We start from the raw sequence: 20,100 nt of genomic DNA on the forward strand, positions 1-20,100 counted from the left end.
ATTTCCTTGGACTGAACTTGCCACACGGACACGACTTACCTTTCTTCTGTAAATTCTAAATTATGTATGCTAACAGTGAAGGAGCACCACCGCCAGTTATAAAGAGCAAAGATTTGCAACCCACACAATACGTGTTGTTCTGTACATTTTCGTAGACTCCGGCATCTGTGAGTAAGATATTCGTACTCTGAAATTGGTATATTGGTTTCATTTTGACTAATGGAAAAACAACGAGAAAAACTTTGAAAGCGAAATACGCGATAACAATGTGAAATTGAAGAGTAGATGTTACGAAGCAATTGGAAAATTTATTGCTTCTCAATTAAAGTTCTTCAATTCCATTAAAACCTATGCAATCGATGTAAGTTTGTAACCTCTACGTCTCAAATATAGTTCGGTAATGTATGTAGCTTCAAAGTGTGTACGTTTAGATGCAAATTAACATTTCACAGATATCCAACACATAATTAATATGATTTTATCGAGTCTAACCACGACGATTCTGTGAAAAATGACAAAATTAGGCTGATTTCACCTGTTCTGGCTGTGAGAGCTGCATTCTTTGAAAACATAGCACTGTTCCTAGCTCGACCTCTCATTTTTCCAACGACAAAAAGGATTCACATTTTCATGCAAGACCAATTTTGATTGTCGAGCTTCCGAATATATGTTACGTTTGCGCTAGGAGCAGAGCTGTGTTCAAAATGAGACGCTTAATCGAATTATCTTACGTATGCTTTATTGGCTCCTTGCAGAATGCAGGTGAAAGTACACTTTATAGTTAATGCAAAAAAAACCTAGCTCTAGAGGTTGTTTAATACTATAGAAATAGCCCTTCAGCCAATAAACAAGCTTTTTACAAAGTGAAGAATTTCCCTTTCTGACCATCCCTTAGCTCTTTCATTGCAATATTGTCACTATTCTCCAGCAATCCATCTGAGTCAGCCGGCTGAACTTCGTTGATTATTTGCTGAATGTTATTTAGCGATTTTCCTTTCGTTTCCGGAACGACATAGTATACGAAAACGGTTCCAAGCAACGAAAAACTTGTGTACAACCAAAATACACCGCCAGCACCAAACACTTCGTGAAGACTATCGTGGGTCTTCGTCGTAATGAAGGCTAAGGTCAGGCTTGCCGAAGTGGAAATCGATCCGGCCAAGCATTTAACGTCTGTTGGAAATATTTCACCTAAAATCACCTGAAAGTTAAACATTGAAAAATCAATGAGTTCGTTAAGTCAGTCAGTTAAGCGATTTAACTTACCCATGGTATTGGACCAAGTCCAATTGAAAATGCTACTGTGAATACGCCCTGTATAATCAGTGGAATCCAATTCAAATGATCCACACTGTTTGAATTTGATTCTTTTATGCGGAAATAAAAGCCCAACGAAAGGGAGCAGATTGTTATTATTATCTGTGATGTTATCAGCAAAGCACGTCTTCCTATTCTGTCAACAATAAACCCTGCGACAACTGTAGCAACGACACCAATGAAAGCTGTTAACGAAGCTGAATTGAGCTTCGTTTCGTCGACCTGAGGGAGAATAGTTCAAATGTCTTATAAGTTCTCTCATCCTGATCCATAGTTCATTCCATGCATCAGACTAAAATGACAAATGAAAACACCTACCGCCGGGAATATGTCCTCCGTGTAGAATTTTAGAATGTTGATGCCACACATTTGTTGACAAACAAACAATCCATAGCTAATGAACAACGCCTTCACTGACGACTGCCGAAACAATGATTGAAAAGCTTCCTTGTATTGAGCTGGTTGAAGTTTTTTTTCTCGATGCCACAAGAGTATCCTCGACCATATCCTTTGTTGTCGTGTTTGTTGTTTTTTTGGTTTTTGCTGTTGTTCTCGTTGCTGCATTGGTTGGTTTTGCTTTAAAGTTGACTGAATGGCATTTAGCTCAATTGACGGATTATATTTTCTTCCGCGTAACCGTAGCAGAGCCCTTGAAGCATCACCAGGTCTATTGTTTTGCATCTGTGAAATTCAAAGTCTTACATTCGCAAATTCGGACAACTGGATTTCTATTCATATACCAAGTAAGTCGGTGATTCAGGGCAAAATAGAATGAGTATTCCAAACACCAACGGAATCACAGCACAAACAACACTTAACCGTGATGTGGTAATGGAAGCACCGGCAAGTAGTGTTCCCACAGAGGATGAAAGTTGGAAGAGATAACACAATACGCCCCGAATACGTGTCTCGGCTATTTCGGCAATGTAAATTGGCACGATGACACACACTCCTCCGGTTGCAATGCCGAGTAAAGCACGACCCATAATTACCATGGTAAAATTCCTTGCAAAAATAATCAGTGTCCAGCCAAATGTAAACGGGATGACGAGTAGAAGCATTGCAGTCTTACGACCGATAAAACTTGCAAAAAATCCGGTTAGAATGCACATAGAACCTGCTGCAATTGTTAAGGTTGAACCAACCCAAGGAATTTGTTCATCTGTCAATATGAGTTTGTTTAGGACTTGCGGTCCAGTAGGAGTAGCCCAATTGATGGCTGCACTCTGTGCCAAAGCTCCGATAGACGCTGAATTTTTTTTTTAATGGAAGTAAATGTGAATTCTGACATCTCATTCTTCTATGAAAATATAAAGAATCGGAAAAAGAAACCTGCGAGGGCGGCAAAATATTGTGAACGTTGTGTTGATCTACTTGACATTGTCTTGTTTTACATGAGTAATAATGTAGACTGAACTGTTTATGTTGCAGATAAATTGAATTTTATTCAAATTGCTTTATGTGTTTGGAATTGTATTTGAACGAGTGTTTGTTTATGTCCACAGGACTTTCTTGAAATATAATGTAGTTACATCACACAGCCACACAAGCTCATGTAACCAATCGAAAGTTAGTCGGTGTATGAAGAGTGATATTAAATTGAAACTTGTTCACATGGTTCACACACATCTACCCACACTTTGTTACTGGGATAAATTTCACAAACGATGAACATATCATTGGGATCGTATCTGTATAAAGTAACGCTCACTAAACGTGGAATAGATTTTGACTATCTACCCCATGCGAAAGTTGACCATTACATGTAATTTGTCCCCCTGCGAAAATGATCCATTACATGTGGACTATTTCTGGTTGATTTTTTTATGTGGAAATCAACTTTCTATTGGGACAGGTAGTAAAGCCAGACATTGTACGTTGCTACGTACTTCATTACTTCGGAAACAACTTCGCGATAATCGCAAAATCACTCCTGCCTGTGTGCTCGAACCAAATTTTGCACCCCTGATTCCTCTTCGTATTTCAATTTTTCTGGTGTCAAAATTTGTTAGTTTTGGTTTGGAGCATAATAATGATAATTATTACGCATCTTCAGGATAATTATGTATAATCTCGAGGAGGATTATATACCCCGCCACTCTGAACACAAACTTCTCCTCGAAGATAAATAAGTTTTCCCGCAGTAATTATTACACCGTCTAATCATCTGAGATCTATGACTATGCAATTTCATCCAAGGAAATGTCGTGATTACAGTATTTAAAGAAGATTCTAGTAATTGCCTTTTTGTTACCGTCGTCCATGGTATAATAAAAGGAAAAACTTGGATAGATAAGGATATTCAATGTTAAATTATACATTAAGATCAAAAGATACATAATAGAATAGAAAGGATTTTCGTATATGTACAACAAGCAGGATGTTCGTCTCTGATGCATAAAAATTTGGTTGACGTTCCTGCTGGTAAATTTTTTGTGAAAAATAAATTCATTAAATTGAATTATTATGTTAAACGACTGGCAAATATTGCCTTTATTGACATTAAGTAAACATACGGAAACTTTCAAAATTAATTGAAAAAACAAGAAATTTTCCATTTTTATGGAAAATGCCATGGTATCTGCAATTCAATTTCATATTTTGTTATGCATCCTGAACTACTACGGCATTATGAAACACGAAATTTTTCTTTATCTTCCAGTATGAAGAACAAAATCCAACGTGAAGTGAATCTTGTTCTATGTTACATTTTAATGTTCAATATTTTATGTCTTTTTCCTCTTAAGAGTCAAGAAAAACGTTATAATGTTATGCACAACTCTATACGTTACAAGTTCATAAATTTGTTGTCGACATATTGACTGAAGTGAACAGCCCTATATAGCGCAGCGGTAAGATTGTTTAGAGTTCGGTATGTTAGTTTGAAGAACATGGAACTCTTGTACTTGATAAATTACTGTGAAGTCAAGACGAACAAATTGGATACTACAAGAACAACCTCAATAAATATAAGATGCCACATGCCCATGTTCACCGTATAATACGTAAAATTGTATCGGGGAGCATGTTTGGCTGGAGGAAAATGCACAAAATTTATAGGTAGGAAGAATATTGTATTGTCAACTATATGCAGCCTGGCATACCGAGTAATTCGTAATTCAAAATTTTTATTGATTTTTTAAAGAAGACTTTTTAACTTATATCGTTGACCAGAAACTTATCAGACATTGTACATGTATTGAATCTGTAACTTCTTTCGATCTAAGTACTTTGATGACATTAGCCGAAGCTCAACGCTGTCGCTGTCGCAGAGGAAATTGCCCTTTACACATTCAACGCTTGTTAGTTCATTGAATATTTAAGGAACGTTTGTTTAAGAGCCACTGGGATGCATTCGTTTAAAAATTCATTGACAATCTTTGTCTTATACAAATGTTTTTATTTCTTAAAACATTGGCTTAAGCGCTGTATCAATGAATCTCCTCAAATCACAAAGCAATAAAAATCAATGTTGTGAATAATTCATCGTCGTTAAAAGCTTGTCTTTGTGAACTTGTTAGATACGTAAAGAGACTATGAAATGCTTGCGTTAGGGACATCACTGCATTCTCGTATGTTTTGCTTGTTAGAACAGTGCAGTTCATGGGGTTGATAACGTTACATCATATGGGTAACTCCAGCTAATTTGAGACTTTTCGAAATATTTTCACCAAATGAAAACCGATTTCAGTAAACTCGGGGAGATACCACCATAAACATTAATGCTTGTTCTTAGCAAATTTTTGAAAATTATAGTTTTTTTTTGCCAATATGAGATCATTGACATAACGTCTCGGGGAGATATGACCAAAAAGGGTTTTTTTGTATTCGACTTTCCAAGATATTCTCAATAAATCTCAAATGATTTCTGTAATCCTGTTTCCCTGTAGAAACGAACGCTATAATTCCACAATTGCACCAAATGACATTAAATTAAATTTTTAGAAGATTTTTGGTTCATTCCGCTTCGAAGTAAGGTTTAATCACCTCGACCCAAACGTTGCCAAAATTACATTTTTTCACATAAAAACTGAAGATCGGTGTCATTTGAAAGCTACAGCGTATGACTCCACGAGAAAAATAACTTTGACTCGATCAGGTTAGTTGGGTGAGTGAAAGTAGGTAGAATCAGCTTCCCAATGATGATAAGTGTCATCCTCAAATTTTGACTCGTCGAGGTTTTGAGCCAAAGCAACATTTTCTGTGGCTGTGGGGCACCAACCACCAATTTCGAAAAAAAAAATGTTTCTTGCTATTAAATGACCACCGAGAATTATCACTTTTACAGACACATCTCCCACAAATTTTGGGCTACCAACCTCATATTGGGCTTAAACTGCGCATCTTGACCATAGCTTTCAGGGAAAAAACAGTTTACAGAAATCAGGTTACATTTGGTGAAAATATTTCGAAAAGTCACAAACGTGCAACGCAACTAACCGCCGACTTCTTCGACACTTCGACACTTCGCAGGCTAAAAATTCCAATTCATGTTGGCATGAAAGCTCTGGGTATACTGAGTATTAGAAAATTTATAGACTGATTTGTTACCGCAAAACATAGCCAACACAGCTCACTTTATGCCTCAGAAATGACGAAATTTGTAACGCAACTAACCCTGGATTTACCCATATACTATCCTTAAATTAGTCTGTGCACAACAAACATTTTTGGTGATCAACATTTGTATAACTCAAAAACGTTGCTGCATATTATAGCTCATTGTACTTATAAAATGGAAGTAAAAACAACACTGCTTCTAGCATGAACACTGAATTTTATAAGTTTCAAGTTAGAAGGTTTAGTGATAAGAGCCACCGCTTAGGAGTGCCTTCCGAATATTTTCTATGTTCAAGCTAGATGTAGTACTCTGGTCTTGGCCAAAAATAAGTCACTAAGTCTTCCGATTCTCTCTTCTATGATTTTCACCTTTTTACCTAAATATTTTAGCTTCTTACGACTGTGAACGTGTAACAGATGACAGAGAACATATCATCATGACAGTTAGAACATCGATTACATGATCAGCAGATTAAAATGAAATCTGTTACTTCATTTGTTTATTACTTTAATTCTGTATGCACGATCTTTTGTATTAGAGGTATTAGACGTATTAGACGTATTTGTATGAAAACAATAGCAAAAGCAACTCGACTAAATCTACACTTATATATAAAACCTTAAGTGTTTATCAGGCGTACAATTGTTTGTTATTAAACTGAATTTCTAGCACGCTCTCAACTTTGAATTGACATTAATTAATTAGTTCACGGATTAATAATGAAAACACATAATCTATTATTCTCGGCGAATAATTAGAATTTCAACAATGTTTTCAGCATGCATTTACCCATCAGATTATCTAATTTAGAAGCTCTTAGCTATCGGATATTAATTACGAGCACATTTGAACGAATCACTTGATTTCCTCTACGGAATAAAAAATAAAAGTTTAAATAAACCGCCAGACTCGGATGCATAAGTAATTCGTGCTCTGCATATGCAATTATTTTTCTTCCTAATTATTAGCAGAATTTTAAAGTCTTCCAAAATCTGTTTCATTTAGAGTAAAATTAAATTAATTTATTATAGTACGCTATGCAAATAACTTCAATTTCAGAATATGATACAAAATTTAGATATGCACAAGCACTATGTACGCTTTAATCCAACCCGTCGAAATCATTTCATATTCGTTGCATAACCAGCAATATCATAATACACTTTGTGCACTACATACCAAATTAAGAGAAGGTAAGTTTCGGTTGCATGACTGTATTACTAAAAAAAATTCATTGTGTGCGCTATTCAAACTAGGGAGCGGATAACTACTTACGGAGAATCTTCTAAAGCGTCTTCTTTGACGATTATTTTATGTAAATTATTTTGCAGCCACAACAAAGCTTGACTTGCTTGTTTCTTGGGTTATGGCTTAATTGGTCTTACTTAGCAAAATGTATGTGAAAACTAATGAAGTAAAAGATTTGTCATTAATTTGTTGGTAAAGATTAGATCAAAGAAAGGCAAACACTAGATTAATATGCTTGTGATAGTGATAAACTTGCGTGTGGCTGTGAAGGGGTAACTATTTGATTCCAGCAAAACGTACCTGTGCAAATGTACACAACTCCTAACCGAATAGGTTTCGATGGACCACAACATATTGCTTTAAAATTAAATCGTTTCAATTATATTAGACAAACCTTATACAGCATTTTGTATACTCTCGCAACAAAGAACGGTTTCAAACATCGACCGTAAATCTAATCACATACAGTTAACAACACTAAAAATAAATATTCCTAATTGAGGACAATTAAAATACCATTAATACAGCACCTATTCATTTTACAAAAAACCATTGTTACTTGCGTGAATGGCGTTCGATAGGTAAAAAATCAAACGCTAAGCTTGACCAGAGTCTATTGGTTTCGTGTAAATTCGCATCAATAACCTACAATGTTTCCGTGTAATGTTTATGTAGTTATCTGACACTATACATGCCTACAATGTAAATAAGGTAAATATTTTTTTTTCTATCACTTTACCTATTAATTGAATATAAACTCAATGGTGTCACGCTATAACAAATTATTTTTGAAAATTTAATTGAATTTTCACGAGACATACACATAACCGACCTATAAAATTGTCCTGAAAAAATTGTTCATGCATCAGAATTGGTACTTCATAGTTCCACATTTTTCTAGTTATCATGCACGTCCTTCAATATTTCCTTTCCTGGTCATTGTATAAATCAAGAGACTGTATAAATCTTCACGTAAAATATAAATAAAATTGCAGTCTATATTGACAACATACGCCTTCGATGACAATAATAACACACTCTACCAGCGACATACAATTTAACCTGCCAGTCATACAGTGATTGTTGATAAATTGTTAGAATAATCATAAATTTTAATTTCAGAATTGTTTTCATGGCAAAACTTTTAGATTGATATGAAATAGTTTGTTGAATTATATTCCACCAATAATAACGATGTGATGATGATATGGTTTGCGTTTTGAGAATACTACTTATCGTCAAATTCAGTCAATATATTATGACTAGTGTGTTGAATGTAGACGCTCCAATTTCAAAGACATTAGCCATTTTAAATCGATATTAGAGAAGGTACTTTTCGTATAGGTTGTCGTTCCTCAGTCAATATTTTCCCAGATCGATAGAGAATTTTTTTTAAGGACATAGCACGAATTATACTTGTAGCATGTGTTCACATGTGTACTTCCTCAGTGATAACTAAAATATGGGTTACTGACGAATTTAAACACTTTTATCAAAATGGTTTTACCAACTCTTCACCAACCCACTCACTCCATCGAGTAACTTGTACTAAAGAAAACTTTGGATCGATTGAAAATGAATATGTTCAATTGACAGAGTTATCAACTTATTGCATTAGTTTTGAACTTAAATGAACTGGTGCAATCGATATGGAATTTCACAACTTTAATACCTGAACGCTCGCCTGAACGTAACTAAGTCAAACCAAAATTGTGAAACATTGCAAGAACATGATGACCGAGACTACTATATTAACAAACTGAAAATGTTCAGTTCATGTTCTTACTCGTTTTTTTCTCTATTTTTTGTAATAAATACAAATCAGAGACACAGCAGAACTTTTGTTCATTATTTCAAAAAGTTCAATTCATCGTTAATTTGATTACATAATAAATGACTATACAACAAAAAAACAGTCGACAAAAAATATTTTTAAAACTAACTTAATATTAATAACAAAATTGCGTCTTACACGTACGGTACTCATTGGTTGAAATATCTCATCTTAAGCAGATTTTTTGAATACGAATAATGAGACAAAGTAATTTCAAGTAATGAATTAAGACATTAAAAATTCTCCTAATATATAGAAACCACCGTCGAAAAGCTTTTATTTTACCGAAGCATTTCGTAACGAACTGGTCTTCAGAACGGACCTGATTTGCTGGTCAAGCTCTTAAGATCGAAGAACTTAAAAAAAAATTAACTTTTTGTTTTGTCGAATATAAAAGAAAAAAAAATTGTTCATATCAATCTCAGACAGTGTTAGAAAAAAAAATCTTTTTAAGAAAAAGTGTGGTTCAACAACTAAAATGGCAACAAAGTTTCCGGATTATATATCGAAAGATCTGTTCGAGAAATCACTCAGAAACGGTTTCAAGGATTCCAGCATCGTCATCAACAACTATGAAATAACAATGGGAAGTTCAGCTGGCGACAATTATTGCAGTGATATCTACCGAGCCAAAATTGTCTATACGAAAAATGGAAAATCGAACAATTCGATAGTGTTGATTGTCAAGGCAATGCCTTTTGTTGAAGCTCGGTCACCAGCTTTGGACAATTTAGAGGTGTTCAACAAGGAGGTCAAAATGTACACGGATACAATTCCAAAGATTTCGGATATACTCGATGGTGAATACATGTGCGCTCGCTGTTTTTATGCGATTAAGGAGCCTGTGCAGTTAATTGTTTTTGAGGATCTGAAAGTTTTGGGCTATCAGATGGCTGACAGACAGTCGGGTATCGATGAAGCACACTGTAAATTGGTTTTGAGCAAATTGGGAAGATTTCATGCGGCTTCTATAGTCTTATCTGAAATGGTTTGTATACCTTAAAGCACGTATGTGAACCTACTCAGAGAATCAAACGAACTCTATGATCAAACTGTCAGATACGGCTATTCATCTGTTATCGACAACGATGAGAAAAATAATGGCAAGCTCTACGTAGTATGGTACTTTCTATAATAAAATGCATGTTAAAAAATTGAAGTACAAGATTTGAAATCAACCGATTAAAAATACATCGATCGATGGAAGTAATAGACCCGATAGTAATAATGGCCATATGCTTGCCGTCTATAACGAGTTAAATCACCAAAAACCTATGTCTGCCGTCTGTAAATTGTTGATCAAAGATTCGGTTTGAGCTCTCAATTCCACGACTAGTCATTCTCTTGTGAAATTTTTGAATTTTTCGAATTAATTCTAATTTCTAATATTCAGGAAAAGCATCACATGGACAAATATTACTTTGGATTTTTTAAGCCAAACGCTCCAGTAGCTGATGTTATGAAAGCGGTTTTTGAAAAAGGATTGGTACGAATATCAAACAATTTGATTGATTTGAAAGACATAAATTCCTTCTCACTTAGATTTCGTGTATTGATCAAGTGAAAACATGGCCAGGTTACGAGAATATCGCCAAGAAAATGGACATCTTGAGTGTATACATCAGTCAAATTTAAGAGAGGCAATTTAAGCTAAAATCATTGAACTATTTTCAGGAAAATTTCATTCAGAAAGTTGCAAACCTCTGTAACAACTCCCCTTCCTCAATTAAGGTTCTTAATCACGGTGACCTATGGGTCAACAATTTCTTATTCAAATATGAGGAAGGGAAGCCTGTAGATGTTGTATTTGTCGATTACCAGATGAGCTTCTTCTCCAGTCCCGGTTTAGATATCAATTATTTCCTCAGCACAAGTCCGACAAACGAAGTTAGAGAAAAGAAGGTCGATGTGTTGATTGAAGTATATTACAACAATTTTTCGAAGATACTCAAAAATTTGTCGAATCAACAATACAGTTTGGAGGCGGTGAAAAAGGAAATACGCAGCCGTGAATTTTATGGTAAGAATTGACCCACAGACTTCCGGGCAGTATGAATAATCTGTGCTAATTTCAAGGATTTTCATCATCAATTGGAATTACACCAATAATTATGATGGACAAAGAAGCGTCCAAAGAATCAAGCATGGAAAATCTAATAGACGAAGAAGCATCAGCCAGATTACGAAACGCAATGTATGGGTCACAAAATTATCGAAAGGCGATGGAGTTTATGTTAAAGAAATTCGATGATCACAAAGTGCTAGAAAATATTTGGTGAAAGGTTTTTACGAATTTACTGTTATAATACGGGTTACTAATGGGATCTATAATAAAGTCGCTATAGTCATCGACTCTTTTTTATTTGCTTCCCGTCTGCAATTACATGTCATTCGAAGGGTTTTAGAGGAGACGATACGATAGAGAAAACCGTCACTATTTCAAATAAAATTGATAATAATTTCATTACCTTGGCCGCACTATATATATTCACTGCGAGCGACATCAACCCGCCCACACCTGTAAGAGACATAATTAAATTACATACCTCAATTATGAAGTATTGCACTTAGTCAGACTTGGAATTATTACGCAAAAATGATAAGAACACAATGAAATTACAGAGTTCAAGTGCAATTTTAATGCGATTGCGGGAGTGCACTATGCTTTTAAACAATGCATTTCATTTAAACAATATAATGAAATACAGCGGCAAAATGATAATCAGCGCGCATATGAATATTTGATGATTTAGCTTGCTGCAGAAGGCAAGGCAAGAATATAATGAGAATAGCAATCGAATCTGTCACTTCATATAAGGGTTTTCAACAGGTGGAAAAAAAAATCTATCACTTCCTTTGCTTTATAACAAGTATTTTGCTTCATAATACGTCGTTGTCAGTAACAGATGGTTAGAAAAAGAGGAAGACTTACTTGGAAACTATCAATCTGAACAACAAAGAATGAGACATCACTTCCGCCGATTCACTTCCGTCACTAATTTAACAAATTCCATTTCGAGTTCAGTGGACTGATCAAGCTCACAAAATAGTTATCAGCGAACTTTCTTCGAATTTATTTTAAAAAAATCGAAAACAAAAAAAACGTTAAAGTTCAAATTCAATGTCATGACACGGCTGATACGTACACAAAAAATGATAACCAAATAAACATAACAACTGATATGTACACCTACAACAATTTCCCTATCGCTTATTTACATAAATATTTATTGCACTTTTGTGTAAGCGAGCCAAACTCTATTATCATTTAAATTGGAAGGAGTACGCCGGTATGCTTTCGTAAACAAACCATTTCAGCATGCGATTACACTTAAATAAACTTGGGCCATGAAAATTATATTGAGTCACTTACGACACGCCGGGTGGGGAAAAAACTGTCTTTGGTGCCGGGGTATGTTCAATGTGTAAACAATATTGGATTAATTGGAAACAATAATATAAAAAGCGATGACAATAAATTATTAATAATAAGTTCAGCACTATCAGTTGACGATATCGGTTGATCAAGTGAATTCACAATTTAGAAACATAAAAAATAGATCACACACAAAATTCGAATAAATAAATTGAGGCAATGGGAAACTTACTTGTGTTTCGGTTATTTTGTGCGTTTTTATTGAGTGTTAATACATTAGGAAATCTTGTTGCACAAGAAACAGGTGCGAAACTGTTGTAATGTTAAATATTTGTTTAAGCTATTTAGTGTAACAAGATCGAAAAGTTTATTGTTAAAAGTTTGTTGAAAAGTATGTTGTGAGAAACTTGTAATGGTGAAAAAGATCTACTAAAAATTTTGATTTTAAAAATGACAGACGGAAGGCGTGTGCACATCAGTAGCTAAAAGTCTTACTGCTTTAAGCCTATGATATATTATTACACTGCCAAAAACAAATATTTTTGAGCCTTAAAATGTCATAACGAGGGTATGACTAGTGTATAATATCTCAGTGATAACATTACACGCCTTTCAATGAAAATTTCATCCATCAACTCAACAGCTTCATTTTGAAACCAATGTTCCACGATGCCTTTCGGTATCATCAGTATTATCAGGGAAGAATTATAGATTCTAACGCCTTGGACTATTGACATTCTTATAACTTGGAACGTTTTATTATTCGATTTCTCACTTCCCAGTCCTTAATTGTTCCAGAGCCTCTCGGTCTATAAAAAAGTGATAACTCGGAAACTTAAACCCGAAGGCTCGTATAAGATCTTAATCGTTTCGTGCGATAATTCGGAAAATTATAAACCTGAACTCTCGTGTAAGATCTCAATCGTTTTGCATTATTTTGAAACCACCTCAGCGTCACAACAATAGAGCACTGTCTGAAGAAATCAACAACATTTTTCAGAATTTTTTATCCGAATCTTGATGCATTAAGCTATTATATTATTGAGAGTTTACACTACATTGTTGACTCAATGAGACATGAGTCGAACTTTCAATCACATCAAGATCACATAGCGGTATAATTAAAACATAAATTCAATAAATTTCCTGAAAATATGCTGATTTGTTATAGAATTACGGTAGATAAAAAAGCTGTTTTCATAGTTTAGGTTCAAGTTGTGAAAATCTACAAAACCCGGTAGTCACTTGTTTATTGTGCATGCCAACAACCATCACTGAAGTCGTTCCTTGTGTCCTTGCAGGATATAATATTGACGGACCTCAACGCCATATGTTATTAATAGCGACAACAATCGTAATTCATTAGCTCTGGCTCGATATTATATCTTTTGTAACAGAAAGAATGTTAAAACTAATGTAGTAAAAGATTTTGTATCGATTCGTTGGAAATAATTCAATCAAAATAAGAAAAGAAGCAAAATATTAAAATTTACATTTAGATCTACGGCTAAAGTAATGGTTAACTGAACATTTTGTTGTTATTTATCTAACTATAGCGACAACGTTAGAGTTATATTCGTTAAATTGTACAGTACTGTAGCAAAACTTTATCACTTACGACCTTCCGAATACATTTTCCTGTTGCTTAGTCTATGCGGGCGGGTGTGACAATCTAAACAATTTTTGCATTTTACATTTCCCATTTTTCTTCTGTAGACTCGAAATGCATAAATTTCCCATTGTCTTATCGAAGCAGTCGCGTGGTTGGTGGAACAAATGCGGAAGAAAGCGAATTTCCGTTCATTGTCAGTTTGACTCGCCGAGGTGGACACTTCTGTGGTGCTACGATTGTGAATGATCAATGGCTTTTAACAGCTGGTCACTGTGTTTGCAAGTAAGGAAAATTGTGTTCAATATTTAAATTCCATTCCACATTTGTTTCGATTTTAAGTGGTCTAAACAGATTTATGAAACCGAATCAAATTAAGTCAGTAATCGGTCTACACACGATGTCCAGTTTTAAAGACAATGCCATTGAGAGTAGTGCCTTCGAAATGAATATAAGGACAATTGTAACTCATCCAGACTATCGGTGCGAATCGGTTAAAGATGATATAGGTAAATTTGATCTGAGAACAGTTCTCGTCATGATAATCTTTGATGTTCATTTTTCTCATTGAAGCATTACTGCGCCTGCATAAGACAATCATATTTACCGATGTCGTTAAACCGGCTTGTATTCTATCAAGCGAAAACAACTACGAAGGAGACGTTGCTGTGGTTAGTGGTTGGGGTTGGACTATGGAGGGTAGGATTATTTATCTCGTTTATTATAAGTTCAGGTTTAATATTCGTCTCCCTATAAAGATCAGAGTACCGGTGATCCTGCTAACATTTTACAAAAAGCATCGGTGAATGTATGGAAAAATTCTGATTGCCAAAAATCGTTCCGAGAAAAGGGGAGTGACATCATACTTACTGAGAATCAGATTTGTGCGGGACATGTGAGTGGTGGAATCGATTCATGTTGGGTGAGTATCTATATGGTTACTAAATCGAAGAATAACTGGAATAGATGTAGAGTTTATTGGGTTTGTATTTGATTGCTAATTTTTCAGCTCTGGAAGGCATTGAAATTCTTTTTGTGAAAACATTTTCTCTCTTCTCGAATTTAGGCCGATTCAGGTGGTCCTCTCATTACTCCGAATCATTCCTTAATTGGTGTAGTTTCAACAGGTGTAGGATGTGGCAGGTAAATATCATTGAATTGATGAGAGGACGGTGGTCATTAACAGATTCTTTTAAACCTTTTCTGTTAGGCCTGGCTTGCCGGGAATCTATACACGTGTAAGTAAATACATCAATTGGATTAAACAAACAATCGAAATCAAATAGAGGCTGTGACTGACTAGCTTAAACCTATCTGTGATAAACTATTTATTTTTAAAAATAAAATTTGAAATGACTATTATTGCATCAATATGTTCTGCCCTGCAAAGCTTGGGGATGGTTTACTGAATCAATTGGTTTAAATTCTCTGAACTGAAAAAAATGTTGCTGAAAAGGTTGTTCATAACTTTAGGTAATCAGCAACCCAAAAAATCTTTAGGACATGGGGCGTGGGACGATCAAAAATGTTCTGAAATGAAAAATCAAAAATTCAGCTAAATTCGTTCGCAAGCTGCAATTCAAATCGGAAAAATCGACCCACCCTACTAATGCGTGTATAGACAATTTTTAGTAAAGAGGATTGCATCTAAAGATGATTATAATAGTACGGCTCACTAGCTGCATTTTCATGCATTTTGGTATAAAAGTGTGAATTATGGACCATGAATTAATGTCGACGCGGAGATTCCAAAACGGATTGTGGTTAAAGTCAAATAACTTTTTAAATTTAATTGTTAGATAGAAATTTTGTAAAAAGGGGTTGTTATGTCTTCAGTTCTCTACAACTTTGTTGAAAATTGGAATTTTCTATCTTAGGAACTGATGGCCCTATAGTAGAGATTTTCCACCATCGCGACTCGAATTTCTTATACGAAAAATTCAATTTTGTGAGAATTTTACTACACGTTCAGCAGTCCTATCAATCGCAAAACTACTAGGCATTCTATTAAGTCAAATATTGTTTGCAAAAATAAAACCAAAATCATCCTCATCCACCGCTTAGAGCATTAAGATTTGAACGACATCTTCAGGATTTTTCCGCTTCTCTCCTAGATTTACAATTGCTAAAAGTTTTCTATGTGCAGAATGAGCACCAGCTGGTGTACAAACAAAAACACTTTGTATTGTAAACAATTGAAAGACAACCTACACACAGTGAATTTCTACGTTAACGTCATCTATGCGCGCACATGACACGTATGAATGAAGTAAACACATTGTTAAGAATGTGTTTTGATTGTTTATTATACAATAAGTGTGTATTGGTACATCCAAACGGAAACTTTTAAAAATTGTATGTTCTGTATGCAAAATAGAATTCCACATATCTTTATATCGTCTTTAACAGGCGATGTAAGAATTATAATTTCTTGAGGGTTTTCAATCATCATGACAATAAAAGGGTTTCGTATATAAATGACATCAACTTTTTGGGAAGGCTCCGTGTTATACACCATGTTAAAGGTACAAAAATCTGAAAAACAGTGGCAAATACGCCACCTGTTTTGAGACCCAACATAAAAGAAATTATACCTCTGAATTCTAGCGTATAAACGTTGTTGCGACTCAACGGGAAGTGCTCCAAAACAGCGACGGACGTTGGTTCACTAGTTTGTCCAGAATATCTCTAGATGTTTTCGCTCAGTGTGCATTATGTCAAATGAAAGGTATTGACGAAGAGAAACAAAATAATTATTGTTTAAGAAAATCGGGGTTATACAACCGTATACAACAATAGCTATTGTCGAGAAAACAAGCGAAACTGCATATCTTACTACTTTTCCTGTTTTCCCGCATCTCTAAATACTTTTGGTTCGTTTGAAGACCACCTCGCATCAGTTGGCGTCAACAATCAGATTGGAATAAAAAGTTCTGTAGCAATTTTAATTTGAAAATAATTTATTATTTCAATCTTCATTAGTCTTATCAAATTGTAACGGTATACGTCGTGTAGTAAAAAAGATTTCGATTTTTCCATACCAAAACTAAGCTTCTGTTCCTCTAAAATATTTATTTTTCTTGTATCTAATACCGAGTACTTTATGTCCGGTAATTGTAATCAGTTCCTTTACGATGTAAGGCACTACCGTTTCAATTCCATTTGATTATTTAATTTTCCTTATTTTATAATTACCGAGATAAAACGTTTTCCCTTTCGTTTGACCAGTTATCAGTAACAGTACAATTTATAAATTATTCACAAAATCGTTTTATGAGTTTAAGACTATGGTCGCTAATGATTATAATGCTTTTTGGTATCGAAATGAAGCAATGATAAACCCAACAGCTCTCAAGTGTATTCTGGTACATTAAATAGAGGCGCGTTAACAATTGTTAGAAAAAGCTTTTTCCATTTGTTATGAGCCTAATAGGGCTATCAGACAAAGACCAACCAACTTTTTTCCACTTTCTACACGTCATCAGTGTATTCATTTTATTGAAAAGTAAAAAAGAAATGATCGGCCTGGAAACACTTTTAGCGACAAAATACAAATCATGAAAACGACTTCAAACATTCTCCCACGTCTGACTATCGTAATACCTAACTAATGACTGATGTTATTCGTATTTTATCTTAACATTTAGCAAATATCTTAAGCTACAATTTCATTTTCGTGGATTAAACAACACTTAGTAATCAATGTTGCCCTGGGCCCCTGTTATAATCGCATCGATCCATATCCGGGCGGCAGCATCCGAAGCAGCTTGTAGGTGATAGCTTCGTTTCTTCGTTTTAACAATGAATGTACAATACGGGCGCCCACTCTTCGATGTATTCATATGATCGAGATACACTTCATCAATGGTCTAAATTTTGGGTAGATTTTAGCTCGCCTCAGATTCAAATAAAAAGAAAACAAAAATTCTTACCGCAAAATATGCTCCACCCCGTGCCTTTCGTTCAGACTTATCTGAATAGTAGATAAATGCCATTTTCTGTCTGTCCAGTACAAACCATCTTCGTGACCAACCGTGGAATGTTGCACCTAATTTATGCAAATATCTGCAACGAAAATCAAGTAAGAAAAGAATTTCTCACCATGTGGTATTCACGATCGTTCTTACCCTCTACAACTGTGCGAATCTAGTATCACATGTGGACACAATGTCACCTGATGACCAGCTGTTTCGATGTGTTGTCTTAAATCTAAATCTGACGACATTATGGGAAGATATCGCGTTAATGGTCTTTGATGCTTTGGTAAGTTTCTTTTATGTCCAGAGGTCATGCGCGGTGAATCGCTGGAATCACTCTGTGATAAGGCACTGTTTCGCTTAATACCATCTCCGTTTTCTTGTAAACGATGCGAAGAAATAGATTTATGCAGGTCGTTCGATGATTTGAATGGTTTTTCCGATAAAGCATCGTAGCTCAGTTCTGAATTGGTTTCCGATAATGGACGCGAGCGATCGAAATCTGGTTGAGAGTGGCGTTGCTGTAAAGAGAAAAAAGATCCAACATTGTAGAACACAATTATAATTTAGAAACGGCTGCCATCTGCTATCGACAACGCCGACAAGTATAAGTTAGTGTTCCATTATATAGCGGAATGTGTGACGAAACTTTACAAGCATAAGATTTTCTAAGAATTGTGTTGCGATACGCTTGACATTTTTGTAAAAGGATAAGTGGAATTTGCAGTTGCAGAAATAAATCGTGGAAAAAAATGCATTTCAAAGACTGATTCACAGTGTAGATATTTTCGGTGGAATTTATCGTTACGACTTTGCCATGAAAATATCCACACCGAAATATACCGCTGTTATTTATGACAATCGTTATTTCTTCTAAATCGTAAACCGTTTCACATTTTAATTTATTATCAATTTCAATCATTTCCCAAAATTTATTTGTCACTCTGCGCCATGTAGCAGTTTCTCACCCGCCTATAAATAATTTAGAAAATCACAAAAATAATTTTCTTTTCATTTGTTTGGTATTCGGATTCCACGGGAAGAGACGTGTATACATTATGTATACGCGCGTATCTCAAGAAAGCGGTAAAAGCGGTTTGTCATTAAAATATTATTAGCAATTTTTAATGTGGGAAATAAATTACTATCGTCAAAAGATGTGTCCACTAGAAATAATTAGTGTTTGCAAATTCGTAGCAAAGTTATTTTTATTCGACGAGAAAATTCACATATTTCTTACTCAAAGCTACCTCTCACGAGTATTCAGGCGAATAGAAGAAATCAATTTATTTGACTGAAATAGAGAACGGTGCCTTTCTAACACAATGCTCAAAGAAAAGTTTTCATTTTCCTTGATTTTTTTCTGGATTTTGAACTATACATTTCGTTGTCTGTCTCAAATCATTCGTTATCACAGGATCTATTATTGGCAAATTTATTTAGCGAATCTACCAAAATATACCGAATCAATGTTTTGATAAATTCAGTAATTATTCGGTAAATTTGAGTAAATTCGGTAAGTAACATGATTTACCGCACGACCAAGGCGAAATAGAAAATCACATGAGCGCCTTTTGAAATTTTATTGATTTTGCTATATAGATGCCCGTTAAAAGTGCGTTTTGGCGCCCTCAACTGACTCAAAGCGCCTTTTTCGTGAATTACACGCGTGTGCCTGTTAGTATAGCTACTTATATAGCTAGTCCGGCACGACAACGTCAGATTGTTGAATTAAGTTAACTAAATGTCCGTTATGAAGAATCTCTAGAAGCGAGAATCGAAAGATGAAGTTCAATTTATTTTCTTTACCTCGTCTGTAGGGCGAAGGTTTATCATTTAACGTCCCCTAGATACTTTAAGATTCTTAATTTACAACATTTAATGAATGGCTAATCATCTGTTACCTACAATCGACAATGGAAATTATATTTAACACTTGTATAACGTTTGTTAAAAATACTGAAGTACAAGATTTTATATTAATTGTTGAGATCTGATCGTTTAGATACATCGATAGACAATACATGTCAATGATGCAGCTGGATCACATACACTACTTATTCTTGCTTATTTAAAAAGAAAAATCAAATACTTATACCGCTGCCCATTTATTTAATTAATTTAATCAGTAATGACGCCACCCGAATGGTTGCTTATTTTTCAGTCAACGGGTTAACG

At 34.8% G+C, this 20,100-nt stretch overlaps 4 protein-coding genes across 6 annotated transcripts in view; 2 read left to right on the forward strand and 2 right to left on the reverse strand.

The window, feature by feature from the left end:
* Positions 1–49: 49 nt before the first annotated feature.
* LOC119071237 lies at positions 50–11,311 on the forward strand. Of its 2 annotated transcripts, XM_037176071.1 has the most exons (7): positions 50–64; positions 6,110–6,116; positions 9,415–9,948; positions 10,354–10,446; positions 10,503–10,574; positions 10,635–10,980; positions 11,037–11,311. In XM_037176071.1, the coding sequence occupies exons 3-7, from the start codon at positions 9,439–9,441 to the stop codon at positions 11,237–11,239; spliced, it is 1,224 nt and encodes a 407-aa protein (XP_037031966.1). In that variant the 5' UTR covers positions 50–64; positions 6,110–6,116; positions 9,415–9,438; the 3' UTR covers positions 11,240–11,311. The 2 variants fall into 2 exon arrangements, with proteins under 2 accessions (XP_037031966.1, XP_037031965.1); XM_037176070.1 differs by lacking the exons at positions 50–64; positions 6,110–6,116 and having other exon boundaries at positions 9,083–9,948.
* Positions 718–8,815, reverse strand: LOC119071243 (facilitated trehalose transporter Tret1-like). Its single transcript, XM_037176078.1, has 6 exons — positions 8,799–8,815; positions 2,058–2,566; positions 1,952–1,998; positions 1,636–1,786; positions 1,267–1,539; positions 718–1,201 (listed from the first exon to the last, which is right to left on the reverse strand). The coding sequence occupies exons 2-6, from the start codon at positions 2,427–2,429 to the stop codon at positions 857–859; spliced, it is 1,188 nt and encodes a 395-aa protein (XP_037031973.1). The 5' UTR covers positions 2,430–2,566; positions 8,799–8,815; the 3' UTR covers positions 718–856.
* A 586-nt stretch (positions 11,312–11,897) lies between the features above and the next one.
* LOC119071281 (trypsin-1) lies at positions 11,898–15,339 on the forward strand. 2 transcript variants are annotated; one of them, XM_037176147.1, is made up of 7 exons: positions 11,898–12,640; positions 14,053–14,230; positions 14,288–14,454; positions 14,519–14,644; positions 14,704–14,867; positions 15,012–15,088; positions 15,156–15,339. In XM_037176147.1, the coding sequence occupies exons 1-7, from the start codon at positions 12,556–12,558 to the stop codon at positions 15,229–15,231; spliced, it is 873 nt and encodes a 290-aa protein (XP_037032042.1). In that variant the 5' UTR covers positions 11,898–12,555; the 3' UTR covers positions 15,232–15,339. The 2 variants fall into 2 exon arrangements, with proteins under 2 accessions (XP_037032042.1, XP_037032043.1); XM_037176148.1 differs by having other exon boundaries at positions 11,898–12,372.
* A 1,815-nt stretch (positions 15,340–17,154) lies between these two features.
* LOC119071137 (pleckstrin homology-like domain family B member 1) overlaps positions 17,155–20,100 on the reverse strand; it is a 38,388-nt gene continuing 35,442 nt past the window's right edge. The window contains exons 8-10 of the mRNA XM_037175831.1: positions 18,073–18,443; positions 17,878–18,010; positions 17,155–17,814 (exon numbers count right to left, since the gene is read on the reverse strand). Of these exons, the coding sequence (XP_037031726.1) occupies positions 17,638–17,814; positions 17,878–18,010; positions 18,073–18,443 (681 nt within the window). The 3' untranslated portion in view covers positions 17,155–17,637. The remainder of the gene's footprint in view (positions 17,815–17,877; positions 18,011–18,072; positions 18,444–20,100) is intronic.

Source organism: Bradysia coprophila (genome assembly GCF_014529535.1).
Source record: "Bradysia coprophila strain Holo2 chromosome IV unlocalized genomic scaffold, BU_Bcop_v1 contig_144, whole genome shotgun sequence".
NCBI lineage: Eukaryota > Metazoa > Arthropoda > Insecta > Diptera > Sciaridae > Bradysia > Bradysia coprophila.

What these genes read in the sequence shown, in the direction of transcription:
- LOC119071243 (XM_037176078.1), bottom strand. Translation starts at nt 2,429, where the DNA reads ATGTGCATTCTAACCGGATTTTTTGCAAGTTTTATCGGTCGTAAGACT. An exon ending in CGGAGGACATATTCCCGGCG is followed by an intron (nt 1,540 to 1,635) that starts GTAGGTGTTTTC and finishes ATTCTCCCTCAG; the next exon opens with GTCGACGAAACGAAGCTCAA. An exon ending in GACTTGGTCCAATACCATGG is followed by an intron (nt 1,202 to 1,266) that starts GTAAGTTAAATC and finishes TTTAACTTTCAG; the next exon opens with GTGATTTTAGGTGAAATATT.
- LOC119071237 (XM_037176071.1), top strand. Translation starts at nt 9,439, where the DNA reads ATGGCAACAAAGTTTCCGGATTATATATCGAAAGATCTGTTCGAGAAA. An exon ending in CGGTTTTTGAAAAAGGATTG is followed by an intron (nt 10,447 to 10,502) that starts GTACGAATATCA and finishes CTTCTCACTTAG; the next exon opens with ATTTCGTGTATTGATCAAGT. An exon ending in ACGCAGCCGTGAATTTTATG is followed by an intron (nt 10,981 to 11,036) that starts GTAAGAATTGAC and finishes GCTAATTTCAAG; the next exon opens with GATTTTCATCATCAATTGGA.
- LOC119071281 (XM_037176147.1), top strand. Translation starts at nt 12,556, where the DNA reads ATGGGAAACTTACTTGTGTTTCGGTTATTTTGTGCGTTTTTATTGAGT. An exon ending in GCTGGTCACTGTGTTTGCAA is followed by an intron (nt 14,231 to 14,287) that starts GTAAGGAAAATT and finishes TTCGATTTTAAG; the next exon opens with TGGTCTAAACAGATTTATGA. An exon ending in ATCGGTTAAAGATGATATAG is followed by an intron (nt 14,455 to 14,518) that starts GTAAATTTGATC and finishes TTCTCATTGAAG; the next exon opens with CATTACTGCGCCTGCATAAG.